General features: G+C 50.6%; 1 protein-coding gene across 2 annotated transcripts in view; it reads left to right on the forward strand.

Annotated features, from left to right (window-relative positions):
- Kcnn3 (potassium calcium-activated channel subfamily N member 3) overlaps positions 1-27,140 on the forward strand; it is a 139,276-nt gene that overhangs the window by 32,018 nt on the left and 80,118 nt on the right. For both annotated transcript variants that reach the window (XM_038311495.1, XM_038311494.1), the window contains exon 2: positions 8,337-8,432. In XM_038311495.1, coding sequence (XP_038167423.1) covers positions 8,337-8,432 — 96 coding nt within the window. The remainder of the gene's footprint in view (positions 1-8,336; positions 8,433-27,140) is intronic.

Here is a 27,140-nt window from a genome sequence, read left to right on the forward strand (position 1 = left end):
AAAGTGACCTTCTCTTTCTTTCCTTGGGGAACCACACCATGGGAGAGCCAGGTGCCGGGAGGATCGTTGCCTCTTAAGCTGGTGCCTTAGTCTTCTTGCTGGCTTCAATAGACAATACCAGGCCACCCTCTGTTCAGACCCGAGTGTCCTTGGTATTTTCACTGCACGGTGGCCCTCAGATATCAGGTCCTATGTCCTTCTGGAAGTGACAAAGTAGAAGGCCACAGAGAAACACCCTAGGCCAAAGTGATTTTATGTGTTTTAGTCCAAGATGTTGGCTTCCTTCACTCACTGGCACCCTATCTTCCCTCCCCATGCCAGGTTAGGCCTGGGCTGGACTTGCAGGGACAATCAGGACTCCCAGCCCTGACCTCAGACTGTCGCTGTCATGCCAAAGTCACTGAGGTTTAATGGCACAGCTGGGGCCTGGTCATGAGATTTTTCTCCAGTGTTTTGAGAGAATGGATGTTAGAGTCAGACTTGTTTAGGTTCAAATCTTGCCTCTACTTCCTCCTTGCCCAGGGTCTGTGGATAAGTGACAAGCTTTCTCTCAGCTTCAGAACTCTCTCTATAGGGTGGGACCACACAGTAAACCACTTGGGCCCCTGGGCAAGTGAGCACATATTACTCATTCTTTTGGTCGTCCCCTTTTTGCTTCATGAATTTGAAAATCCAGGATGGAAGTGTCTACTTTGGGGACACATCTCTAAATTTTGCTCCCTTTCTTCAAATATTCAGTGTTCAACATTCAACTGGTATTTATTGACTTGCTATGTACTGGACGGTAGTTCCCCTGTGATGACATAGGAAGGAATTTAGTGTTAAGATATACCCTCTGTGACTGGCATTCTGGCTAGGATGAGCAACAGTAGCAGGTCAGGTCTTGTCAAGCGACCCCCAGCTCGTGTGTGCAGCCTTGGAGAGAGTGTGGGGCAAGAACAGGTCTCAGGCAGGTAATGTTCCCAGCTGAGAGGGTGGATGAGACTGGAGGCAGAGAAGGTGGCACAGCAGGGCATGGCTCCAGGCAGCCATCAGCCTGCACATAACGGTCCTGCTGAGCCCAGGGCTGAGAGAACAGAGTGGCCCACTGGAGGCCTTCTGCCAGGGCACTGTGCCTCAGACACACTCCAGAACAGAAGCGCTACATGAAGGGAAGAAGAGTCACATGCATGGTCACTGTAAGGTTGAAGCAGCCACGAGGACCTTGCACGAAGGGTTGCGGGAAAGGTGTCTGAGGCTTAGACCCAGGAGCCCTCGAAAACTCTCTGCTGGTGGGTGAGGCTGCAAGGCTGCCGCTCACACTCAGGATGCAGGGGTTCTTCAGATGAGTGTCGCCTCCTCTGGTCCCGGTCACTCCTTGATGAGTACAGCCCAAAGGGACCAGGTCTTCTCTCAGTTGGAGATTCCTGTTCGTTTTGACCATCTCTGCCCTATTTGTCCTCTGGGCGCTGCCTGCCCATTGTTTCTCTCTTTTCTGGCATTTGATTGTGTGCCGGACGAGCGCTGAGGGTGCCTGTCCAGAAGGGTGTAGTTCAGCTATGGAGGTCAGAGTGCTGATGGGACAGGATTGGGTCAGTACAGTGGGGTGGGGAGGGACCCCGGTGTTCTGCGGAGGCTCAGCCTGGAGCCTGGGCAGGGTGGGGAGGGACCCCGGTGTTCTGCGGAGGCTCAGCCTGGAGCCTGGGCAGGGTGGGGAGGGACCCCGGTGTTCTGCGGAGGCTCAGCCTGGAGCCTGGGCAGGGTGGGGAGGGACCCCGGTGTTCTGCGGAGGCTCAGCCTGGAGCCTGGGCAGGGTAGGGAGGGACCCCGGTGTTCTGCGGAGGCTCAGCCTGGAGCCTGGGCAGGGTGGGGAGGGACCCCAGTGTTCTGCGGAGGCTCAGCCACATGGCTGCCTGAGTGAAGGAACATGTAGCTGGGTGGTGTCTCTGAAGTGCTGAGAAGACAAGGTTCTGATGGTGGAGCCTGCGATGGAGACCAAGTCAGCTTCTCTGCTCTGCGTGACAAGAGGAAGTGTGTTTGACTTAAAAATGTGGAAAAATAACTATATCTTATGTGTGTGAAGTGAGAGGAGAGGAGGGACTGGAGACCTTGGGAGGATAAGGCCCGAAGAAGAAACTGGAAGCCCACTGTTAGAGCGGATAAGTCTCAGAGACATGACTTGAATTCTAACCTTTTCTTGTCAGGTTCTGTGTTATAGAAAGAGACAATAAAAACGTTATCATCCCCACACTAACAATAGGTTAGAGTGGGCCGAGCCTTTCCGTGACTCCATTCTGGACTGTGAGTACCCACAATGAGATGAGACATCATGCTGAGGATGCTGGTAGTGCCAGCATGACCTCAGGTGAACTCATGACCCTGATGACCTCAGACGGGTACACCTGGGAGGAAGACTAGCTAAGGTCTGATCAGGCAAGACAGTGGAAGTTCAGAAGGCAAAGTGAGGAGAAAGGGGCAGAGAAAGGAAGATAGGGGAAGGAAGGGGAAGAAAGGGAAAGGAAGGAAGGCAGGGGAAGGAAGGGAGGAGAAAGGAAGGGGAAGGAAGGGGAAGGAAGGGAGGAGAAGGAAGGAAGGGAGGGGAAGGAAGGGGAAGGAAGGGGAAGGAAGGAAGGGAGGAGAAGGAAGGGAGGAGAAGGAAGGGGAAGAAAGGCAGGGAAGGAAGGAAGGGAGGGGAAGGAAGTCAGGGGAAAGAAGCAAGGGAAGGAAGAGAGGAGAAAGGAAGGGGAAGGAAGGGGAAGGAAGCAGGGAAAGGAAGCCTAGGCTAGGTGCAGAATGACAGGCCCAGGTAGAGGAGAGAAGCAGGGTCTCCCTGGAGATCAGCAGCCAAGAATGCTGACTTCCCTGGCAGTGTGTGTGTGTGGGGGGACAGGACGGGGAAGGAAGGCCTGGCTTAATCTGCATAGCATTAATTAGCAAGAGTGTCTAATTAGGACAACCATTACAGAGCTCCAGTACGAAGCCAGTGCTGAATATCAATCAGTCTTGGAGCCTCTCCATGAAATTGAAGCAAAGGTTGACCTTATTAAACAGGAAAGATTCTAACTCAATTATTTCCCAAGTTGAATGGACAAGGCAAGGTGATGTCAGGAAGGCACATCAGACCTTAATTCAGGAAATACAGGTTCTGGATGCTATCACCTCCGTCCCTTGGGGGCTCCTAAGCAGCGACAGAGTCATGAATGGGCCATGTGCATGTGCAGCGTGCTCGCATGCACACCCTTGGAGCCTATTAACTTGGCTGGGGAAAGGATCCTGCACAGCCTCTGGTGGTGCAGCTTGCATTTCACTTTGGTTCAGGGCTCTTACATGACTCTGTCTGCATTGTTTTTCTGTCCCCCACCCGCAATGTTCCAAATAATAAAACACATTAAAAAAACTTCAAAGTCTCTAGGGAGATCTACTGTAATCATTACAATTCTGGCCTGTCTCTGGAAGCTGCAAGGCAGGCCAGGAGAGCAATTTATCATGCAGGCTCAGAGGCCTGGGGACCACTCTATCACCTTGTGCACAACCCCAGGAAGGGGCACAGCAGCCCTGAGAAGCTGATCCTTGAACATGGAGGCCAGTGGGGCGCAGCCGCAGGGCTGCGGGCTCAAAGCCGGAAGGAGGGTGGGTCTGAGTGGCAGCCTGACCCCCTCAAACCTGCCTTTGCTCGTTGTTGGCTTTGCCCTAGGACAAACACGGTTCTTTGGAGCCTCAGTTTTCCTTGTCTGCAAAAGAGAGTTCATGATGGCTCCTTTGAGCAGCAGGTCTCTGTAGTAGCAGGATCTTAGTCCAGATTATCATCAATGGGAAAATTACAGACCTGTGAAGGGCTGGTTCGTGTCCAGCAGGGGAGCAGGACCACATGGTGGGAACATCTCCAGGAATGTGTCTTGATCTCCTGCCCAGCCAGAAATCTCTTGTGCAGCCCAAGGCTCCACTGAGGTAACAGGACATATTGTCTCACACAGTCCCGAGGACACTGAAGGGCAGGGGAAGAGTGGGACACAGAGAAATCTGGCGAATAGCTGAAGTCTGAGTGAGCCGTGTGGCCTTGAAAACGTCACTTCGAGGACTCCCCAATTCTCGGTGTTTTATAGTAAAATGGTGGCAGGAGATTTATCAGGGTGACACATTTATCAAATGTGTGGTGGGTCTGTTCCGAGGAAGCTCCTGTTATACTCAGAGCACCAAACAGGTGATGGGCTCACACAGCACAATGTGTTAACATGTGGGTTAGACAGATTGCCAATCAGTGAAGCAATAAAGCTGCCTGAAGTGGGCTCGCATGTGTAAGCCCAGCCCAAGGGATTAAGGGGCCCAAGTGCCCACCTGGCTCAAGCTGAGAAGAGTCACTCTTCGAGCATGGCACTAGGCAATGGGCATGAGTACATGAAATGAGCTTTCGAAACCCAGAGGAAGCTTAGATCATCATCCCCATGCCAGGGATGCGCTTGAGGCTCACTTGCTCCTGCAACCACCCGTGCAGAAGGCATGCCACAAGTAAAGCTGTAGCTTTCCCACTGCACAGAAGCCTCTTCCTGGCAGTTCAGGGCTCAGATTTTGAAAAATAAACTTTTCAATTACAAAATGCTATTTTCCCATTATTAATAATTTGAGGAGAGAAGAAAACAGTCTATGATACAGAATATTGGTATTTTCACAATCTTTTTTCTGCATGGAAAAAATTGAAAAATAATCAGAAACATGCAGTTTGAGGCTCAAAACTTTCCAGCTGACAGTCTATCCCAACTTTTCTCTCTCTGTGACTTCCGATGCTCTCTATTTTACAGCCATACTAACCTCCGTCACTAGCTGCTCAGATGGTCGGAACCACTTGAATACCCTTGAGCCTGTAGGACCAGATGGATTTTGAAACAAGTGCTGGAGAGTTGGTCCTGTGGTTAAGAATGCTTACTGCTTCTCCAGAGGACCAGAGTTAGGCTCCTAGCACCCACAGTGGGAAGTTGTAAGTGCCTGCAACTCTAGCCAGGGGAGTCTACTCCCTTTTCCGGACTCTGTAGGTGCTGCCCTCACATGTACCCTCTTACATTCATATTTTAAAAATAAAAGTAAAATCTTTATATATATAAAATTCCCCCATATATGGAATGTGCCCTGTGTATCCTGCTTGTTGGGGGTTATTTCTTTGTTGTTAAAAAGGTCTCAGACATAGGGGAGAAGGGTTGACTAGTTGACCGCAGGACTCCTCACGGCCAATGAGTCAATTTTAAGGCCCCAGATGGAGTGTGTTAGGGCACAGCGGGTGTGACAGGTGCCCCACCATGTGGTGTTTTGCAACTAATTAGTCAACCCTGTGTCATTGGTGTCATCCGAAGAGTCACATCAATTTCAAGCTTCACTAAAGTTCAAGTGGAAAAGAAGATGGTAATTCAACATTTTAGCAAATAGAAAATGTTCCTGATTGAGCTAGACTTTTTTGACATATTTTATAGGTGTTAGAAAATGAGTTACTGTTTTTCTTTTATTGACGTGCGATGAGATCTCAAGGCTGTCTGAAAAGTCTCTAGGGTTTCTGTCAGTCCAGTGCACAGCCCTGGCTCCCCACAGGCTGCCACTGGCCCCGCAGCCACCACAGTGCAAACCTCTGAGCAGGTGGGAGCTGCCTTTTAATGGAAAGCTTTGGCTTTTGGGAGAAATGGAAGATGCTTAAAGGAGAGGAGACAGCGTCTGGCCTCTGTCTCTTTACCTCTTCCCCTAAAAATGATGGAAATAGACATAGATTCTGACGTTAGCTAGTTTTTTGCCAAGAAGATGAATTAGAGGTGGGAAGGGTGCCACTGCTCATAGGCCTTCCTGGGGTAGGCGTGATGCTGGCCACATGCTTCTGGACCACTTTGACAAGGACCTTATGGTCATTTCTGGCTGGAGAGCACGGTGAGCTGTCCCAGCTCTTTCCTGTAGGGCAATTCATCATGTCCCACAACAACCCGAGTGTCCCTGTGCCTCCAGCTTTTGTCTTCATCCCCAGCTGGGTCTGGAATCAGCATCAAGTAAGCTTTCAAAGCTCGAACCTTCTGGAGGGTCAGAATTGGCTCTGTTTCTCTTGGTGCTCACGCTGCATCAGTAGAGCACCAGGACTCCCCGAGACACCCCTATACTCATGGGCTCCAGACAGAGCTCCAGGCCGCTCTTCGCTCTGAAGCGCACAAGAGATGCTAAGTAGGCCAGCACCGGGGACAGCATCCAGACCTCTGCCTTATGCGGTTAGTGCTCTTAACCACTAAGCTACACCCCCAGCTTGGCCACGTTTCTCCACAGTGGGAATGTATAGTTCAACTAAGTGAGGGTTTACGCAAGAAGATAGACTGAAAACTTCCTGTGGGCGGGGCCCTCTCTGTGTACCCCAAGCACGGACCACGTTCTGGGGTGTCTAGCAGGTACTCAGCAAGCAAGAACTGGTTGAAACTTGTGAAAACACAAATGAATAAGAACTTGGGATGCTGAGGCAGGAAGATGGAAGTTTATACATCTGGACCTTGTGTTAGGAAACAAAACAGGCTCTCAGGGATGGCTTTACAGGTCAAAGCGGTTGCCAACAAGCTTGATGACCTGAGTTCAATTCCTGGGTTTTACATGAAAGTGGGAGAAGAGACCAGACTTCCAAAAGTTGTCTTCTGGCTTCCACATGAACGCTCTCGTGCATGCACATGGCTGCTTGCTTGCTGCATGTGCACCCTGCAACAGGCAATACAAACACACAAAAACCAGAAGTACGCATGAATGAACCAGTGAGTTATTTTGCTAGTTCTTCCTTGGGACTAATTTGCACCTGGCATTAAATGGATTTCAATGATTATATCAAGGAGATGAGAGATGAGATTGATGAACACGCCAGAGAGAGCAGCTCCCATCCCATGTCTGCACACAGGGGGGTGGCTGAGAGCATCGGCATGGGCATCTGCTGGTCCTGGCTCTGCAGGTCCAAACACCTTCCACCTCTGCCAGTGATGCCTCCCTCCCCGAAGCTCTTTCAGTTCTAAGTATCACCAGGCAATTAACCTTATGTTGCTGTTGGAATGCTTCTATTGCTATCTTAAAAATCTTAGCTGAGACACAATATGTGTCTATTTCTATGGGAGTTTTGTTACAGACTTTGAAACATGCATGTATGTGATGACTGGATCAGGCTGGAAAATACCCCATCCCCTCAGACATTGTGCAGTTCTATGTGGTAAGAACCTTTGTCCTTCTCTAGTTATTTGCGGTGTGCCATAGGTAGTTATAACCATAGTTACTCTGTACAGAACAGTAGAGTTTGTCTCTCTTACCTAATTATATTTTGGTCTTTTGTCTTAATCAGCTGTTTAGATCTGTGTCAGGGAGTTTCACCAGCATCCCTACTTCCTGGCAGACTTAGCACAGGGCAATGGTCTGGAGGTCGGAGGCTCTGCCTTTGAACTCTGGCTTAAGCCATTTATGCCTCTGGTCACGTCGTTGCTATAAAGCTGGAGCATGCAGAAATTGTACATTATTAGCATTGTTTCTTTGGTCTCCCCAGCACTCAGGACCATAGAGTAGTGCTTGTTGCTCATGGCTATGTGGAGGTAGCTCTCCTTCCAGACTTGACTACTCAGGAGTAGTCTCAGCTATAAGCTCTGACTGCTCCAGGAGGAAAACTAATGGCAGCCAACACTCACTGAGCCGGGCTGGTGTAGGCACCTTGATGGTCACGCATCTCTGAGTAGCTGGGGCAGGCTCTGGACCCACCAGACAGCCTGAGAGCTAATGCACAGACTACAGACTCTCAGAGCCACCTTGGCAGAAGCGGCAGGGAGTGTCCACTGCCCTGACCAGCAGGCCACCAAAGCCTTCCCCTTCCCAGGACTCCTTTCTCTTCCTTTGTTGGCCCCTCAGCCACCCAGTCGTTCTGCTGTCCTTGTCCTTCCTCTCTTGCCCTTGGCTGAAGTCAGGGGACAGAGAAGCTACCAGGGCATTCTGATTCATTCCTAACAGAGCTCTCCATGGCTAGGGATGTGAATCAAGATAGAAACATGAGCTGACATGGTATAGATACCCAAACCATGTAACAATGGCAAAAAAGGAATTACATTCATAAGACTTATGAGCATGGAGGCCAATAATCCAAAATCTAGCCAGATATCACAGACATGAAACACTGCGCCTACTGGGGTTGTTCTGGGAATGCAAGGATGTTTTCTTACCAAAAGCAAAGGCTCAGAAGGGGCAGCCCAGGCTCAGGCTAACTTCCTGCTCTACCCTGCTTCCAGGAGGGACTAAGGATTCTCCTTCTTTTGCCCCACTGTTTGCTGTTACACCCCATGAGCTACTTCTTGCCTGGACCCCTAACTCTCTTTCCCTCTCTCCTGCAGGATTCCATGTTTTCGTTGGCCCTGAAATGCCTTATCAGTTTATCCACCATCATCCTGCTTGGTTTGATCATCGCCTATCACACAAGGGAAGTCCAGGTATGTCCCTCCGCTTGGAGTAGTAGCCCATCCTCCCGCCTGGGTCTGGGCTGAGCCCAGCTACCTCCAGCCCAGCTGGAGGGATTTTACAAGATGGTGTCCAAGATCTTGGCTCTTCTCTTTCTCTTTGGATCCTCAAGGAGGGCATCTTGATGCTATCTTGTGACCTTAGAACAATGGAAACATTATTTCCTCTCAGGTGGCCTCATAGGCAAGTATATGGTTTTGTGACTGGGAGCTGTGCTCTACACACACACACACACACACACACACACACACACACACACACACACACCCCAGAAAGGAGCCTGCATTTCTGAATGTGGGGATTCTGCCTCTGAAGACGCAAGGCGATAGAATGGATGTGTGATGTGGTTGAGGACGCCTCTGGTTTCTGGCTGCCTGGGATGACCCGGTACTCTGGGAAACATTTCCTGGATATCTGGGTATTCTTCCAGCTTGGCTGATGTAGGGCGGATAGTTGAACATGGGCTGTGAGGGTGATTCTGGAATGAGCAGACCTGGACATCCTCTCATGACAGTGAGTTGTCATCCCCTGGCCGCCCTCTCCCCTCCCCTTGCAGGCTGATCTGCTCACTGCTGACCCAGGTCATCCAAATTATCCAGATGTTTCTGATCATGTATGTGTGAATCTGGACACTGCCCCAGTTCTCTGGTCAGAGGAAGATAGACAGAATCACATCTGGGCAGCAGGAAGAGACTGATGAGGACCAGAATTCAAGAGTCAGAAAGATGGGGTTGAGGCTTGGCCATGACCTCTTCTTGCTGTGTTTTTGGCTAGCCCTGTGACCTTTCACCTGGATCATGGAGGCTTTATTCCAGCTTTGCTGGGCTAGCGTGAGGGTGGAAGAAGAAAGTGGGTATATGTATAAATGGCAGTCAGCAAATACTGGCAAACGCGGGTCCTTCTGTTTCTCATCGTCCTGCCGCAGATGCACCATGGGGAGCCTCCTGGCCCCTAAGTGAGGTCCAGACTTTGGCTACTTGCTGGAGTTACTGTGGCTGGACGGGATGTAGTTATTTTAACTCTTGGCCTCCTGGGCAGGACTCTCAGTGCCAGTGCCACGAGGACACCCCTTTAGAGGCTGTACTCGAGCTTTTACAGAGTCTTGTGTGCTTAGACTGGGCTACGCTTTGAGGGCTGACTATAGGGCTCACTAGGCAACATCCTTCAGAGTCAAACCCACACTGTTGCCTAGCAGAGCTCAGAAAGCAGCCAGTAGCATAACTGAAGCAGACCAAGGGGCCATGGCAGGAGAGGGGTCTCCAGTGTCGGCTTCAGCCCAGGCTCCACCATTCCTGGGGTTCTGAGGCTCTTCGACCTCTGGGGTCCCCATGTTCTAATCCGCAGGGAGGCTGCATTGTTAGACATCACCCTGGCCTATGTGGGAAGCTGTCACAGAGGCCAGATTGAAAAAGAAGAATCAAAACTCAGTTGAATCCAGGTTGGAAGGAAGGACAGGCAGCGGTTCCCAGCACACAGTGGCCCTCCCTGTTGGACCCGAGTTGGAAGGAAGGGCAGATGGTGGTTCCCAGCACACAGTGGTCCTCCCAGACATATAGACTTCCTATTTCTGCCCCAGGCATCACGGGGGAAGAGCAAGGTCTGACTGTCTTAGGGCTGGTCCTCTTTCCTGCTTCAGGTCTATTCGCCTGACTTAGTTCAGCGTGCCGCTGGTCACGCCGCTGGCAGACATCCCGTGCGCCCTCAACTTGGGCAGTCTCTGTTTCGGTTGCAGTCACACTCTCAGGCCACTCATCAGCCCAGCACTCACAGTTTTAGAGAAACAAAGTGAAGTAGGGGGGTTTGATTTTTTTAACTGATTACTTTTTAGCTTTAGCTTTTTGCTGCCGTGTGTTGTTCTGGGGACTACCATGTCCATGGTGGCTAGTGCTCTGCCTCTGGCCCACAGTCAGCCCAGAGGAGTGGCTTTGACTCTTAGCTCAGACGCTTCGGCTTGAAGGACCTCAGGACAGTGTCAGATGCTCAGCTTTCCCACCGAAAGGATGGGAGTCCTGCTGCCCGCTTTGCTGAATTCTTAAGGGTGCCGGATGGTACAGAGTGCAGTGTGATTTCAAGGAATAGAGACTCGGCTCCCTTCCTGTCACACACACTCCTGTCCTCTAGCTTCTAGCTGCCAGGCGGAAGAGCAGTGTGGTCACTAACGCTGCTGTCCAGCGCTGGCAAGCGTCTGGCTTTCCTTCTGTTGTGACTGGACTTGGTTCCTGTGGCCCAGCCCCCATCATGCTGTGCCCACTGACTCCCAAGGGGCGTTACCAGTGTCTTTACCTTTACAGTCTCTCTGCAGCTGCCTGTGCTGTGGATGACTTGGGTCCAGTTCCCATCCCCACCTCACCTGGCCAAATTACAGGTTTCTAATGATGGTTTTCTCCTCACTTTGGAGACAATGAGATCATTAATATTTGCATTTCTAAAATTTATACAGTGCCTGTCAGAAAGCTGGTGCCTGCATCACATTTCGGAATAGAAGGTTCTGAACTCAAGAGTTCTAGTTTCTAAAACAAGTTCCATCATTATTTTGCTCTGTGGTCTTGGGCCTCAGTTTCCAGGAAACTTCTTCAGTCATTAGAATCCCAGGCCCCTGGTTTTAAATCCCCCAGTCTAGGCATCCCTGTCCCTTGTGTGACTGGCAGAGAATTTTCAGGGGAGCAATGGAAATACTTTCCTCAGGGCAGGCCATCTGCTGCTGCGGTGAGCAGGGCAGGAAGGCTGTGGCTGTCCCATCTCCTAGTCTTAGAGGGCCGCATTCTGTGCCCACCTGCCTAGCACAGGATCTTCTGGGCTTTGCAAGTGCTACGGTGACAGAGTGACAGCCCCTTGGAGAGGAGCACCTACCAGCCACAGTGTGCATCTAGAACGCCCCCTTTCTGCTTCAGTCCTGTCTCTGGGACAGCAAGGAAAGTGCCATGATTGCCACGTGGTCCCTTCTGGTGTTGAAGACATTGCCCTGCCTGCCTTCAGCCTTTGCCTCTTGTGGTGCTTTGGAGTGGAGCTTTGAAAGACTTGGGCACCTTTTGTCCCAAAGCCAGTGTATCCTGAAAAGGAAGGAAAACACAAAGTTATACATTTTGGGCATTGCTGAAATGTACCTGGAAGCCAAGCTTGTTGACGATTCACTCCTGTGTCCTTGTGCTTTAGATGCCCCTGGTATATGTGCCCTTGTGCTTGTGCTTTAGATGCCCCTGGTATATGTCATTGTGCTTTAGATGCCCCTGGTATATGTAATTGTGCTTTAGATGCCCCTGGTATATGTGCCCTTGTGCTTTAGATGCCCCTGGTATAAGTCATTGTGCTTTAGATGCCCCTGGTATAAGTCATTGTGCTTTAGATGCCCCTGGTATATGTCATTGTGCTTTAGATGCCCCTGGTATATGTGCCCTTGTGCTTTAGATGCCCCTGGTATATGTAATTGTGGTTTAGATGCCCCTGGTATATGTAATTGTGGTTTAGATGCCCCTGGTATATGTAATTGTGGTTTAGATGCCCCTGGTATATGCCTTTATGCACAAGGCCCTGAACTGGCTACTCTCCTGATAGCCTTCCTGCCCTGCTCTCTATTGCCCCTCCAGCTCAGTTATGTATTCAGCAAGGGCTTTCATGAGGTTGCTCTGTGTACACCTGAGCTAGAAACCCTGGCACCACCATTGCTTCCCTGAGGGGTTGCCAGCTTTGACTCTGTCTGGTGCTGTCCTAGAAGGCAGGTACCAGGTTTCTGAAAAGATGATAACCAGCCTGGGTTCAAGCCGGACTCAAGCCTTTTGGGGTAGAATATATGGTGACCTTTAGAAAGTTCCTGATTCTCCTTTATTCTGTTTTCTTCTTGTAAAGAAAGACCAGTGACTGTCCCTACCACAAGTACAGCTGCACAAGTCAAATTTTGGCATCATAAAAAAATGCTGCAGCTTAGACAAAGTCCGGTATGCCTGGCTCACAGGGTGGAGAAAGTGTCTGTCTTGGTCACTCTTCCACTGCTGCAAAGATACACCAAGGCAACTCTTCTAGACAAAAGCAATTAATTGGGGGTTTGCTTACAGTTTCAGAGGTTTATGGTCAGTATCATCATAGTGGGGGACGTGGCAGCACACAAGGGGCTAGAGCAGTGGATGAGAACTGCATCCTGGTCGGTAGGCACAAGATGGGTGGGGGGAGAGAGAAGGAGAGAGAGACAGGGGCCTGGCTTGTGTGGGCTTTTGAAATCTCAAAGCCCATGCCCAGTGGCCACACCTCCTATTTCTTCTCAAACAGTGCCAGTCCCTGGTGACCAAACATTCAGATATATGAGCCTATGGGGGCCACTCTTATTCAGACTGCCACAGTGCCCCGCACAGAGGTTGCACAATAAACACAAGCCGTGGGGTGGAAGCTGCAGTGGCCATGCAGAATGCATCAAGGCAGCAGGGCAGCTCTGCGGTGGAGGGTGGAGGGTGGGCGGGCCCAGCGGCATCCGTTTGTCTTGCTAGCAGGTTTTGAGATGTTCTGTAGGCAGCAGCAGTAATGATGAAAGGGTGTCAAGCTGGAGGGATATTTAGGTTTTTGACATGCTCTCTGCAGTTGTTGGCAAGTGCTAGAAGGGTCAATTTCGGAGGCAGAGATAGCTAGAAGCTGATTACAGCATCCAGGTGAAGGATAGCGATGTCTAACCAGGGCAAGCACAAGAATGAGGACGAAAGTAGGGGACATATATTAGAGATGCTAGGAAAATGGAAACGACAAGACTTGGTTACCAATTAGGGTGGTTGCATTCTCTGCAGGGAGAGAGGAGTCTCTCAACTGCTTGGATAACTCAGTGCTGGAAAGTGCCATTCATTAAGACTGAAAACACAGAAGGAGGTCAAGGTAGGAAGGGTGTTGGGTTCTACTCTGGGCATAGGAGGGGCCCTTAGCTGCCTCCAGCAAGGGAATGGGAGCTAATGATGTAGAGTAGTTAGGAATGGGTGTGCAGGGGCAGTGAGATAAGAGGAGGGCACGGAGCAGGGTCCCCAGAGCAATCTCGACCGGTGATAAATAGAGATTGAGAAGGACAGTTAAGGACTGTAAGGAGGGGAGAGAGAAGGGAGCCACTGCATCCGCCACATGGGGGCGGGGCTGAAGAACACCTTTGTCCTCTGCTTTAAATTATCCTTTTCAGCGCAGCCATTGGGAACGGCAGTGTGTGTCAGGGGGTGGAATGAACAAGTAGAGACAGTAAATGTAGGTGGTTTTCCTTTGTGGATGGACCAGAAGCAAGGAGTCAACTGGGAGGAGGAGGGAATAACCAGGCTTTCCTGCCTGGTCCAGGAGCGTGCATGTGGGGAGGGTGGCACGCCCAGGAGGAGGTGCCTGGCTTAGTCTGGGATATGGACAGCAGTGGGCGTGCACATCAGAAGCCTCTGGATAGAAGCTGCACGTGCCAACAGTCACAACTTGAGCGTCAGCGGGGGTCATGCTTATCTGCTCCTGTCTGGAAGTGTTGACCCCTCAAGACCTAACCTAAGCCTCCACATACTCCTTTAGTTCCTCCTAGGTGACAGAAACATGACAGTGATAAGATATAAGCCCCCAACTTTATGAATGTGGAGCACAAGGGACCCAAAGTGGAGATTTTCATTTACTAGGTATATAAAAGTGAATATTTTTTATTAAACACCAATAGGGTTTCCAGAAGACAGGGAACTTATTTAAAATTATAGGACATAAATTATAGTCAAGAGACAGCTCTCGCTGTAAAAGGCTCACCCACTGTGGCATGATTGTCCAGGAGATTCAAGCAGCCATGTGCTGTCACCAAGACACGACGTGTGTGATGCAGGAGGTGTCAGTGATGCAGACTCTTTGGGGTTCCTCTGCTAAAGGTTAGTGGCATCTTCCCATCCGGGACAGGCAGACAGTGCAGTCCTGCTCTTTGCCTTCCTCTTCCTTTAGAAGCACGGACTCGATCCTGGCCCCACGAGGGAGGAAGGCGTGACGGCTGCTCTGCACTGACTTCTCTACATCAGTGACTTTACCCTCCTAGAATTTATAACACTGAGCCTGCTCGTTCATCTCTTTACTCAATAATCACAATTCACTCTTAGTTCTGCCTCTCGGGTGTGTTTGACCCACGCCTTGAGCCGGCTGACCCAGGGTCATAAGCACCATAGGAGGAGGTGTGTGACAGTCCATGTGGCGTGAAGGAGGGAGTGGAGTGTGTCTCCTAGAGCAGGTGGGTGAGTTCTAGGGAGGGGATGGTGGGCACTGTGGTCACTTGGAGCAGAGACCTTGTTATCATAAACAGAGCTGGCCTGGAGCAATTCAGAGGCCAAAGAGAGAAGGAGGAAGTTCTGTCTTTCTTCCATGGGAGCTAGAGGCTGCTCATCCTTTCTGCAGATGAACCGTAGACAGTCCTGAAGGTGGCCTGCTTGATCGATTGATGAACTCCAAGTGCTGACTTGGGCTAAGGAGATGACTTGCCACCCAACCATGTGGACCTCAGCATCCACACAGAAGCTGGGGTTGGTGTGTTTGCAGCCTATCTGGGGGCTCATATGACATGTGTGTGTCTCTGTGTCTCTGTCTCTGTGTGTGTAGACGGGTGGATCTCTAGAGTTCGTTGGCCAGGCAAGTTAGACAAAGTGAGCTCCGGTTTCAGGGAGAGACCCTGTTTCCCAGAGTAAGGTGGAGAGTGGCTAAGGAAACCATCTGTCTTTGCTTGGGTCTCTATTACAGTGTTAAGACACAAGATCCAAAGCAACTATGGAGGAAAGGATTTATTTTGTCTTCCGGCTTGTAGTTCATCATCCAGGGAAGTCAGGGCGGGAGCTCACACAGGAACCTGAGTGCAGGAACTAATGCCATGCTGCGGAAGAATGCTGCTTACTGGTTTGCTCAGCCTACTTTATAGCATTGAGGACTACTCATCCAGGGTGGCACCACCCTCTGTGAGATGGGCTACTCGCACCAGTCATCAGTCAAGAAAATGCCCCACAGGCCAATCTTGTGGGGGCATTTTTTTTTCATTTGTGATTACCTCTTTCAAAATGACTATCCTGTGTCAAGTCAACACAGAAAGCACAAAGCCTAGTGCTTGTCCGCATGCATGTGAGCACACACATGAACTTACACACACACACACACACACATACACACACACACACACACACACACACACACGAGATGAATTTCAGCTCTGAGTTTCTGAGATCTGAAGACCCTGGGTAGACATCTTAGCCTGGCTTGGTATAAGGGTATCAGCTCAATCCCATGTACCAGCACAGAGGGGACTGGGGCTCACATGGGTACCCAGCCTGACCAGGACATGCTGCACAGCAGCCTCCTCTGCCAAGTTTATGCCCATCTCCTGCTCTGCTTTCATAAATCTCCATCGATAGCTCGCAGCACGTGTGGGAGATTGAAAACGGGGAGTGTGTTCTAGGGAACTTGCTGTGGTGCTGCTAATCCCGGGGTCAGCCTGTGCATGGTGGAGCTGGAGAGGAGGAAGCAAGAGAGAGGAGGGCCTGCCATGAAGACACATGCCTAAAATCCCAGCGGTCGGAAGGAGGCAGGAAGAGTTGGAGGCTTGGGCTACAGTGTGAGGCTACTGTGTCTCAATAAAAGAAGAAAGGAGGGTGGGCAGGAGAGAATGCAGAGCAAGAGAGTGAGCAAGAGGATGAATGCTTGGCTCCAGCGGAGCTCCAGGAGGCCTGGTCCTGTTCTCCGAAGATGGGAGACTCAGCGGCTGGCACTTGGGCAACTGCCTGGGAGGTGATGGTTTCACTGCCCTTAGCCTGGACTTGGAAATCCGGAGGTGTTTTCACAGGCCTGTCGGCTTTAGCCTGATAATTTCTCTTCTAGTTCTGGCCACCTCTGGTGCCCAAGCAAGGTACCTGTGCTGTCCGTCACTTAGCCTCAGCTCTTTGCCAGCTGCTACTTGCTTGATTGGTAGATCACAAATGCTGTCTCTTGTCAGCCTCTCTTCGCTAGATGTGGACTCTGTGGTGACAGGGACTGTACTGGGGTGAAGAGGTGTCTGTCTGGCACATAGTTAGACTTGGCAAGAGCTGAGCGGATGGTCTGAGCTTGGGTAGATAGATGTAGTCTCTCTTCCTTCTCTGGGGAAAACTCATCTCCAAAAGGCTGGACGGGCCTAAGTCCACAGCACCAACTTCTGGCCCAGGATTTCTGTATCCTAAAGGGTAAAGGTCTCACTAGGCTACTCCTGTGAGCTGGTCTTGCCACTGCAGTCCGCCCTGCTGCTCTCTGATCAACCTACCTCAGTCCCAGGACCTGTTCATTTGGATCTGGCCCAGCCGTGAATTGCCATGGTTACCACATCAGTACCGGTGGTCAATTTCTATGTAACATTATATCTTTATTTGCTAAATACTTAAACACTTGAATTTAACTCTTTTGCCTCACAGAGGACTTCCTGCCTCTGCTCCTTTTAGTCGGTGTGAAGGTCCCTGCTCTGCCCTGACTGCTGAGATGAAGGGGTAGCCAGGCTCCATCTTGGCTGTCTGTGCTTTCAGTTGCGGCATTGGGAAATGCATTCTGAATCATGCTACTTCCTGACAGTGTGTGTTGTGTTTGTTAAAGGTTGGAAACCATAGCCTGGGCACGTTGGGACTTGTCCCAGCTCCAGACTTCCCAAGTTCACTTGCTGGGTGCCACTGACTCGAGGGTAAATGCCACTTTATGTGTGGGAGTAAGTAAGTGGGGAGGTGTGTGTGTGTGTGTGTGTTTCCTCTTGCTTGTTTGTGTGTACATATGGAGGCCAGAGGTCGACACTGACATTGGATGCCTCTATCATCGAGACTGGGTCTCTCACAGTTTCAGCTAGACTGGCTGCCAGCAAATCTCTAGGACTTACCTCTCCTATGCAGTTACAGGTGCATATGGCCCCTACACCCAGGGTTTTTTGTTTGTTTGTTTGTTTCAGGCAGGATTTCTCTGTGTAACAGCCCTAACTGTCCTGAAACTAGCTCTTGTAGACCAGGCTGGCCTTGAACTTATAGAGGTCCACCTGCCTCTGAAGGCATGTGCCCCTGGCCTGCCCCATACCCATTTATATGTGGGGTTGGGGCCTGAATTCAGGTCCTCGTGCTTGGTGCTTTCTCAGGAAGGTATTTCACTCACAGAGCCATCTTCCCGGTCCTGCAGATTCCTCTTTCTTTCCCAAAGCTTCCTGGGCCCCAGCAGCCCAGGGTCCTAGACCCTGGCAGGATCATGGAGCGCGTTAGCTCCGGAGGAGTTGTGTTTACCACTGGAAGGTGGCTCCTCTTTACATTTCCCTTCACTGGCTTCAGACAGGGCCACAGCATTCAGAATCCACCTGCATGCGGTTGCCTTGGAAACCACACACTCGCCTTCACCCTGGGCTATGTGAGGTGAGTGAGCCTTGGCTGTGTGGTTCAGGAACTTCAGCAGTGCAGGGCACCCCCTACCAAGGGCGACTGACCAAGGGTAAGGGGCCCAGCACCTGCCCCACCTAGGGCTCTGACTCCAGAGAGCCCTGCACTGTGATATGGGACTAGAATCTGTGTCCAGGTTGTCTGGAGTACTGATCGCTGTAGTCAGACAGGCTGCCACCAGCTCAACTTTGTTGTTATTATTATTGTTGTTGTTGTTGCTCTTGTTCTTGTTGTTGTTGTTGTTTGTGGTTGCTAAGTAGAGAGATTGGTCTGAATGATTCTTTGGGGCTTCTGAGTCTATGAAGGTGCCATAGCTGAGGGACACTCGGTGACTAGGAGAAAAAATAGAAGGAATGTGGCTGAAAGCAGTTTGGAGGAGAGTGGCTGGCAGTGCGCTCAGGGCTCCCACTGGGCTATCTGAACAGCTCCGCCCCCTCCAACAGTCTTACCTTCCCCAGAAGCAGAATTGGACACCTGGCTAATGGCCTCAAGTTGACATAGAAAGCCATCAAAAAGACAGTCTCCTTGGCTCTGGTATCTTGTGGTTTAAAGGAGACCTCTCTCAAGTCCCTTACAGATACAAACTGGCCCTCCACTCAAGGCCTTTAGGATAATTACGGTAGGTGGCTGAGCTTCTTCCCCTCTCAATTCCGTCCCCCTTTCTCCAAAGTCACTGGGCTGCAAGCTCACTTCATGAAACATACATCTCTGACTCTGTTGAAGTGTACGCCTATGACTTTTTCAGAATTAATTCATCCTACGTTTGTATTGTTACTTAGTGTTTGTTTGTTTCTTCGTTTGAGGTTAGGGTTTACTTTGCAGTTCAGTCTGGCCTGGAATTTGTGGGTTTTCTTGCCTCAGCCTCCTAAGAGATGGTTTGATTTCCAGATGTGTGCCACCATACCAAGCTACCTTTCCCCCTGATAATTTATGGAGTATTAATGTAGGTGTCCTATTTAGGGCTCAGCACTCAATAGTACTATGATTAGCTATTAATCTCCACATGAACTCTGACCCTGCTGAGAGATCAGCTGAAGGTGAGCACAGCACTACTCTAGGCATGTAGCATAACTATTTAGAAGACGCTTTGCCGGCCTGCCATTTGGTAAAAGAACAGTAGTAGGTTCCTCCCTAGGACCTGTGACCCCAGGAGCTATGGACTTTGGACCAGGTCTACAATGCCAGGCCTGGAATCTTTACTGCAGAGCAAGTTTCAAATCCAATCCCAAAGCAGTTGGTTACCTCTACAAGCTTTGTGTCCTATTTCACTAGTGGCCCGTCTTGTCTGGAAGTCAGTATTGTAGCATGCAGGGTTGGCTGCAGGGTCACCAGTGGTACATTTTCTTTCCTAGTAACCTGGATAGAACCTTCTGGAACTGTAAAAGCTAGTCAGCAGGGAGGAAGTTTTCATGTTTGCCTGATTCCTCTTTGTGCTTCAAAAAAGCATGTTGTATTTTCAGTAATTGAGTCTTACCAGTCAGTTCTGGTGGGAGAATGAACTATGACAGTAGCCTGTGTTCTTTCAAAGACCTTGGGCCTACCTGACTCATACCCTTGGTACTGAGGTTTCTGTTTAATAATCCTCGACAAGCCTGGCCACACAGAACATAGCTACCATTTTTAAATGGTGATCTTTCCCACAGTGGTGGTAATCCTCCACCAGAAATGTGTATTAGGCCCTGTGTACTTGTGTCTGGTCCCCCACAGGCTATTGAACCCCACTTCCCTAAGAGGTGTATGTTTTGAAAGCACCATCAGGGTTCTATGTACTGAAGAGGAACAGTAGCATTTGTGAACCCAGTGAAGGAGGTGTCTTCCTTCAGCCATCTCCATAGCTGCTCCTCTGGCGTCTAATAAAGGCACTGTACACAGTAGGAACTCGGTGATTCTACACTGGGCAAACAAACTGACTCCGCGGGTTTGGGAGATCGGAAGACACTAGAATTTTACTTTCTAGAGATTTCTATACCATTGTTACTGTTATTGCGTTATGCTGCCAAGAAAATTCTGGGAATTCTAGCTTCCTGTTGGGCAAGAATCTAGTAAAGTGGCGTTTCCCCATTTCTAAGAAGGAAGATGGTGAAATCGGCACGGCTCAAATCTTTCTCACCCAGTAACTGGATTAGGAAAAGGTGGGCGGGGCCTGTCTTCCATTTCTCTTTGGTGAAACGGTTTTGTGTAAGTTAGAAGAAATTCTGTCACTCAGGCACCTTCCCTGCCAGAAGGGACAGGTGTCCATGGCAGTGGACGCAAGTCTTGTCATTTAATTTATTTTCTTAAAAATTACTATTTTAAATGTCTACATAACATAGATTTGCCACTTTACAGTACAATGCAATGGCATTAAGTGACATCCACCTGTGGTTCAAGAATTGCCACCAGCCCCTTCCAGAACTGACTTCACCACCTCTGTAACCTGTGTGAGACAGATTGCTTCCTGCCATGATTTACACAGTCATCTTCCATTGTGCCAGCTCTGACCCTACCCTGGGCAACACCCCTAGGGTCTGGCAAGTGGCTTTGCCACATTCATGGCAGAGTGGCAGCCCCATGTGTCCGTTCATCTCTTGTGGGCCTGGGATCGTGCCATTGTTGTTCCGCTATCCCCGTCAGCAGGCTTGTTTTATAGATAGCGGGGCTGGGAGGGAATAAATTACCCTGCTCAGAGTGTAGCTGATGAGAGGCAGAGCTAGCGTCCGATAGATGACCGCGTCCAGAGCCTACAGAGCTCCCTGCTGACGGGAGTGACTCCACTCTCAAACCCACTCCTACCCCTAATTCCCGTGGTGTCTAGAAGCACCTGGGAGCATGGGTGAGTCGCAGGGCTTACGTCTGTAGCTGAGAAGAATGAATGGGTGGGGTCCAGGGCTGAAGAGCAGCATAGACACACCGGTCCCACCTTGCAAACTCCCGAGGTCTTGCTGGTCACACCTCAACATCTGCTGTGCCTTAGGTGGTCTCCGCTCCACCTGTTAGAACCTCTCTCTTTCTGGCTTCCCTGCCATCTTCCTATGGGTCTTATGCTTGTCTAAGGATGGAGCCTAGCTCCCTGGAAGAGGAGAAGGTTGTGATGTTGAAATGTCCATGTTCCCTGCCTGCCCTCCCCTTTGCTCTAGGTGCTAGTCTTTCTTGCAGATTGGCTGCCGGTTGAGCCCCATACAGTCTTGATTTTGTTTGCCTCTCTGTCCCTCTCATGGACTGGCACCCATTTCTGCTAAATCCTGGGCTATCAGGTTCATATTTAGCTCAAGGCACTGAAGACCGGGAAGCTGGGGTCTGCTTTGGACGTTGTCTTTGCTCGCTGTAATTTCATGGGTCAGCCTCCTCAGGGTCCCTCTGCATAGGGACTCTTCCTGTGCTGAACATCTGTGCTCTGCTCCCAAACCTCCTGGAGGGGGACCTGGAACTTTCCAGGATCTTATCTTTTCAGATGGAGCTCGGGATCCTGCCCAACTCTGCTGCTCTGGAGAGGTTCAGGCAGAGGTGCCACACTGGCTCCATGCACACCTGATCTGTAGAGGCCATGGCCTTGCTTTCTCATCCTCTAGACCCTAGCTGAAGATGGCTTCCACTGCAGCTCGCTGGTTCACTCAAAGCCTGCTGTTTTCCTGAGCTGATGGGTTTTCAGCTGTTCACCCTGTGCCTTAGTCTCTCAGTTTTTTGTTTTCCGTTTTTTGTTTTTTTTTTGCTGTAGAGGCAGCCTTTGGGGGGAGGAATCTTTGGGGGAAGCCAGCCTTTGCAGGGGGGTGGCCTTGGGAGGGAGGAGCCTTTGGGGGAGGAGCCTTTGGGGAGGAGCCTTTGGGAGGAGGAGCCTTTGGGGGGAGGCGGGGCGGGGAGGAGGCAGAAACCTGCACCTTTAGTTGTCCCTGATAGATTCCCCTTGCATTCCTTTCCTCTCATTCTGCCTCTCACTCAGCATCTGGATCTTTGGGGCAGTCCCCACTTCCTGTTCTCACACACTGGAAGAGTCTTGTCTAAACCGCTGAGATAGAGGTGAAACCAGAAATTCAGTCTAGGGCAGTACATTTTCTTTAGTTGGACTAAACAGAGGGAATTGAGGTTAAAAACGAAGCCCAAACGTTTGTGAGTTTTTCTTCTACAAACAGCGGCTTCCCCTGAGGCCGCAGGGTCACGCCTGCCCACCACACTGCCCTACACAGCATGCGCATCTGCCCAGCACTCATCTCAGTGCTACCCAGTGTGCTTACCCAGCTACAGTAAGGCTCCGTGCTGGGCTCTGGATTGGGTGACACATGACACTTGGCCATTTGGTAAGACCGTGTTGTAACAATGTTGCCCCAACAGTCTGTGCCACAGGAGAGTGTTGACACATAGCCACATGCCCTGTGGCCCTAATATGCTCTACCACAGCAGCTGGGCTGGGCCCTTGCTCCTGACCTGTGACTAAGCTTGCTACAGCCACAAAGCAGGGATCAGTAGCCAGCCACAGAGGAGCCATCTGCCAGGTGCAGAGCAACCACAGCCTCCAGACTCAGACCACGAGGCAGCATTGCATGACTTCCAAAGTCCCTGACACCGTCCCCCCACAGACCCTTCCATGCTCTTCTTCGGTTCCTTCCTTGGTGCCACTGGAGCAAGGAGCTAAGTGCTCTCCAAGGTCCTTCTGGGTTCTCTATTATCACTTGTTAGAATGTACTGGAAGCTGTAGCCATTTGAGAGCCAAGAGGAATTGCCTGTACTGGGTGTGTAGGATGGAGGGAGGGAGGGGCAGGCCTGGCGATGTCGCCTCCTGCTGTCGGAATAGCAACTGTCCTCCAGCTTGCCCGAGGACTGGACGAAAGGTCATGAGTTTCCTCTATACAGAGATATTGAAGGTCTGTTCTAAGCCAAGCACCACAGGGACAGAAAGGCTCCAGCCTAAATCGGCTCGTGAGCTACCCTGAGACAAACATCTTGACTGCAGGTACAGGGTACAGCCCAAATGAGTCTTCCCATCGGGGTGGGAACAAGGACCTCATGGTGCTGGGGAGGTGGTAGGAAGGTGGGCGGAGTTCTAGCAGAGGCTGGAGCCGGGAGGGCCCTCTAGGGGAAGGAGTCTGCTTATCAGCCTGGAGAGGTAGGTCAGTCTAGCACTTTTAGGGATGGAAAAGAGAAGTATAAAGGGGCTGGTGAGAAGAGAGGGTAGATGGGGCCGGTCTGGAACGGTGGCAGTCACAAAGTGCTTAGGAGAAGGACAAGGGATTGTAATCTGACAGAGGCAGGGGTGTTATGAAATGTCTCAAGCTGCAGCTTATCAAAGACAAGGGGTGGGAATGGCGTGGGGAGGTGGACATATATGTGGGGGAGTTGGTTGCCTGGCCACAGGCATTGGCTGGGACTTCCAAGTTCTGAACTGTGCTGGGGATAGGTTGAAAAATCTCCCTCACTAGAGATCTCCGAGACTAAAGATGGCAGCTACCAGCTGCCCTTGTTTGAGAATCAGGTATGTCATGTACCATCTCAGCCTAGAATCCCGAAGATTCCAAAGCCCGTGGGCAGATCACGCCCCAGCAGGGCCTGCGGGATCCCCGTGTGCCCCGCAAGCACGGTCAGATCTTCTCAGGAGATGTAAAGCCCTTCGGACTCTACAGGAGCCTGAGCATTTTACAGTTGTGTGGTTCTCCTATTGTTCCCAGTTGACGTCCCCAGCAGTCTGGGGAACCTAGCTTCTCCCAAAGGCGAGGGTTTGAATCTTTTCTTGCCTTTAGGATCCAAACCTGCTTGTTTGGCCAGGTGGCTGGGACCGTCACTGTCCCAGGCTGTCAGGGCTATCTTGTGTGTAGTGGGGGTCACCTGGGCTGTCTGGGCGGGAACTCGGGGGCACGGCTGTGGAGGATCACAGGGCCAGCGCCCAGCTCACAGCCTTTTCCGTGTTCCCACTTCTGTGTCTCCAGCCCTTTCCCCGGCAGGGCCCTGCTCTTTTCTTCATCGCGTCCGTCTTTTACTTTTTTCATTTTTGTATTGGAACACGCGGTGTTTGTTGTTGGGGTTGACGCTCTGCGTCTGCACGCGCATGCGTGTGAGTGACAGAAATGGATTTTACAGCCCATACTTCCTGGTTCTGGAAAAAGAGAGGCAGACAGTGAGGGCAGGATCTCTGAAGTAGGGAACATTTTGATCGAGGTGTGCTTTGGGGATAAATTTAGTTCTCACGGCTGCTGCGATGTTCTGGTTGAGCAGGAGTCCTTGGGCACCCACAGCGGGGAGTGGCCATGCCAGCCCTCACCTGCTGATCACCTCAGGGGCCACAGGAAGCGCAAAGGGCCCTGGGCTACCACGGTGGATACTAGACTCCCTCTGCGCCTCTCCAGGTGACAGTGGTTTTTGAAACATTTCAGTTTTTATGGCTGGCATATCTCAAAGAGGAAATGCAGATTAATGGTGTATATGGCCATGTTCTCATGTTCCCAGGATTAAATCAATGAGACCTGAAATATTAATTGGACTTTTATGAAGAGAAAATGAAATACGGTATGGCATGGAATATTCTAAATTTAGGTTCATGAGTTTGACTGTCAACCTCCACTGAATTGCTAGATTTCTCTGAATCTGCTTCTTCCGTGTATAATAGGCTGGCCATACACACACTGTATCCGCTCAGAATACCACCAAGCCTGGAACAGCCAGGAGTTTGGGTGATTATTCTATTTTGCCTCCTCCTTGGCAAGACTGCCTTTTGCCTATAACACAGGGGCCAGCTCTGGCCTGTGGTTTCGCCTGCTGAGCCATTCAATTCATTCAGCTGAGGTCTCTGAAGCCCTTGCTGGCCATACTCAAGCTCTTTCCTTAGCTATGGTCAGCACGCTCCCCGGGGACCCGTTTCCTCACCGTCTACCATTTCCAGTACTAATGATCGTCCTAAGGCTGTAGGGAGCTTCTTGTTCTTCCTGCCCAAGACTGGCCAGTTCCTGCTGGTCCCAGGTATAAGCTTATTGTGAACACATGGGGCACAGAGCCCCTCATTCTCCTGAGTCCTGGGAACTGGGTCTCAGGCTGGTAGACAGAACACGAACAGCCTCATTAAAGCTGCCTGGCTGGATAGAATGGTGGCAGGGGAAATAATAAAGCATTAAACACAAGGCCACATGCCACACTACACAAACAATATCCTATTTAATCTTCATATTGTCCTCAATTTACTCCCGTCCATTTTGTATTTGTGCTGTAGCTTGAACCAGTGTGCATTTGTTATCTTATATATGGGGGTTGGGGTCAGAAGTTCAAAATGGCGCCAGCAAGACCTAAGCATTGGCAGGACTGCTCAGCATAATCCATTTGCTTGGCCTTTTCAGCTTCTGGAAGTGGCTTGCCTTCATCTTCCAAGCCATTAGCAGCTGGTTGAGTTTTCTCATGCTATGTCACACTGCCAGTGCCCCTTCTACTTTTCTGCACTGTATGTAAGGTCTTTGTGACAACATGGTCCCTCTGATAAAGCAGGAGGAGCTCCCACCTTACAGACTGCTCATCTTACTCGCCTGCAGCCTCTCTTCTCCTTTGCTGTGGTTTAGGGACCGGACGTGAATATTTGGTAGTGTTGTTCTGCTTACCACAGCCCCCTTCTTGCAGTTGGAGACACTGAGACTTCATGTGACTGCTGGGGTGGCAGGCTGGAACTAGAGCTAGAGATGGTTGATCCAGGAAAGTCAGAGGAAAACTCTCTGCAGAATAACCCACTGCCAGTGGCAGTCAGGGGAGAGGAAATGGGAAGAGCCCTAGGTTGAATTCCAGTTCATCTTAGCCTAGAATGGGGAGGATAAACTGGTCTGGTTAGCTACCTCAGGAGAGGCTGTGGTTCTTCAATTTGGCTGCACACTGGAATCACCTGGGAGCTTCTAAGTGATACCAGAGTTTCACCTCTGGAGAGTCGGCCTTAATGGCTCTGGGGAGACCCTGAGTTCAGGGATTTCCCAGGCTCTCACTCCAGGCTTCCGGAGTGTAGCAGAACTCTCACCCTAATAATGACTTTCAGAGTCCCCCCGAGTTGGCTGGAGCCCCGCCCCATCTCCCATCCAGTCAGGACCTTGAGTGCAGGCCTTTTGCTCTCCTCTGCCTCTTAGCAGCCCCCGCTGCAGGCTCCAGAGCCTCCCCTTTGGTGACAAGCATGTTCTTCTCTGGCTCTCTTCAGTCTTCAGCTGTATCCGTTTCTCCTGTTCGTGCTAGTGGACAGAACAGACTGGACAGAAGCACACTGCCCAGGTTCAAACCTTAGCCATGCCAAGTCCTTATTGAACTTGGAACGAGTTATTCTTCTTCTCTGTCCCTTGGTTCCCTCACCCATAAACTTAGGATACAAAAATGAAGTAATGCTCGCCTGGTCAGTGTGAAGATGAATGGCTTTGTACATGAAGGAGATTACAGCTAAATGTTTGCTAGTGTTACCAGCGGCTTCATCCAGCCCTGTGGGTCCAATTGATTGCAACAAACATTGATTCTTTACTTAGTGCGAGGTTAGGAAAGGGTGAAGTGTCTTCCCTGCCTTGGGATAGCTCACAGTGGTGGAAAAGGGGAATCAGTCGGATCAGACCACTAATTACAGCACAGCACCTGCTGTGGGACCAGACGGCAGAGAGAGACAAATAAAGGCAGGGATATTGTGATGTGGGATTGTGAGGACCACAGTCTGAAGGTGCATCATTAGTTCTTGGCACTAATAAAATCTTAGTGGGCTTTGTCTGTGTCTGCACATCTGAACTTGTGGGTTTTATACCCTACCAACCCCCTGAGACCATCCTGTGGATTCAGGCAACTTGCAATAGCCTTCACCAGCAAGTGCAAAGGTGTGAATGGCACCCCAAGACCCACTGTGAACGTAGGTGCTCTCTGCAAGAGGACGGTAACAGGCTCCTTGGCAAAGTGGATCCTGCCTCCTATCCAGCTCTCCCCTGGAGAGCAGCAGGAATCGCTGCAGAGACAGAGGACACCTCCTGTAGACCAAGGGGCCATGGCAGCATTGATGAAGGGACATGAAAGAAAAAAAACATGGATGCACAGGGTAAGAGGGCCTTAAAACGGGCAGGGTCTGGGTTCCAAATGGCCAGAATAAGAAAAAAAAGGTTGCCCAGCTGGTAGGTCTTCATGTGAGAGCTGAAGGGAAATGAGGTAGTGGTGGGGACAACTTCAGGGGAAAGGCAGAAGGTGTCCTTCCTGTTCCCGCTAGCCAATGGCCAGTGGCTCACCTCACACTTCTCTCATGAGAAGCATCAGCTCTCTCGGTGTTGGCTGATGCTGCTGGCAGCTGTGGGTGTCTCTGCCAGCTGTGTGAACAGCTGTGCAACAACCCTGGGCTGTTCTGTGCCCTGG

Source organism: Arvicola amphibius, chromosome 14, assembly GCF_903992535.2.
Source record: "Arvicola amphibius chromosome 14, mArvAmp1.2, whole genome shotgun sequence".
In the NCBI taxonomy this organism is placed as follows: domain Eukaryota; kingdom Metazoa; phylum Chordata; class Mammalia; order Rodentia; family Cricetidae; genus Arvicola; species Arvicola amphibius.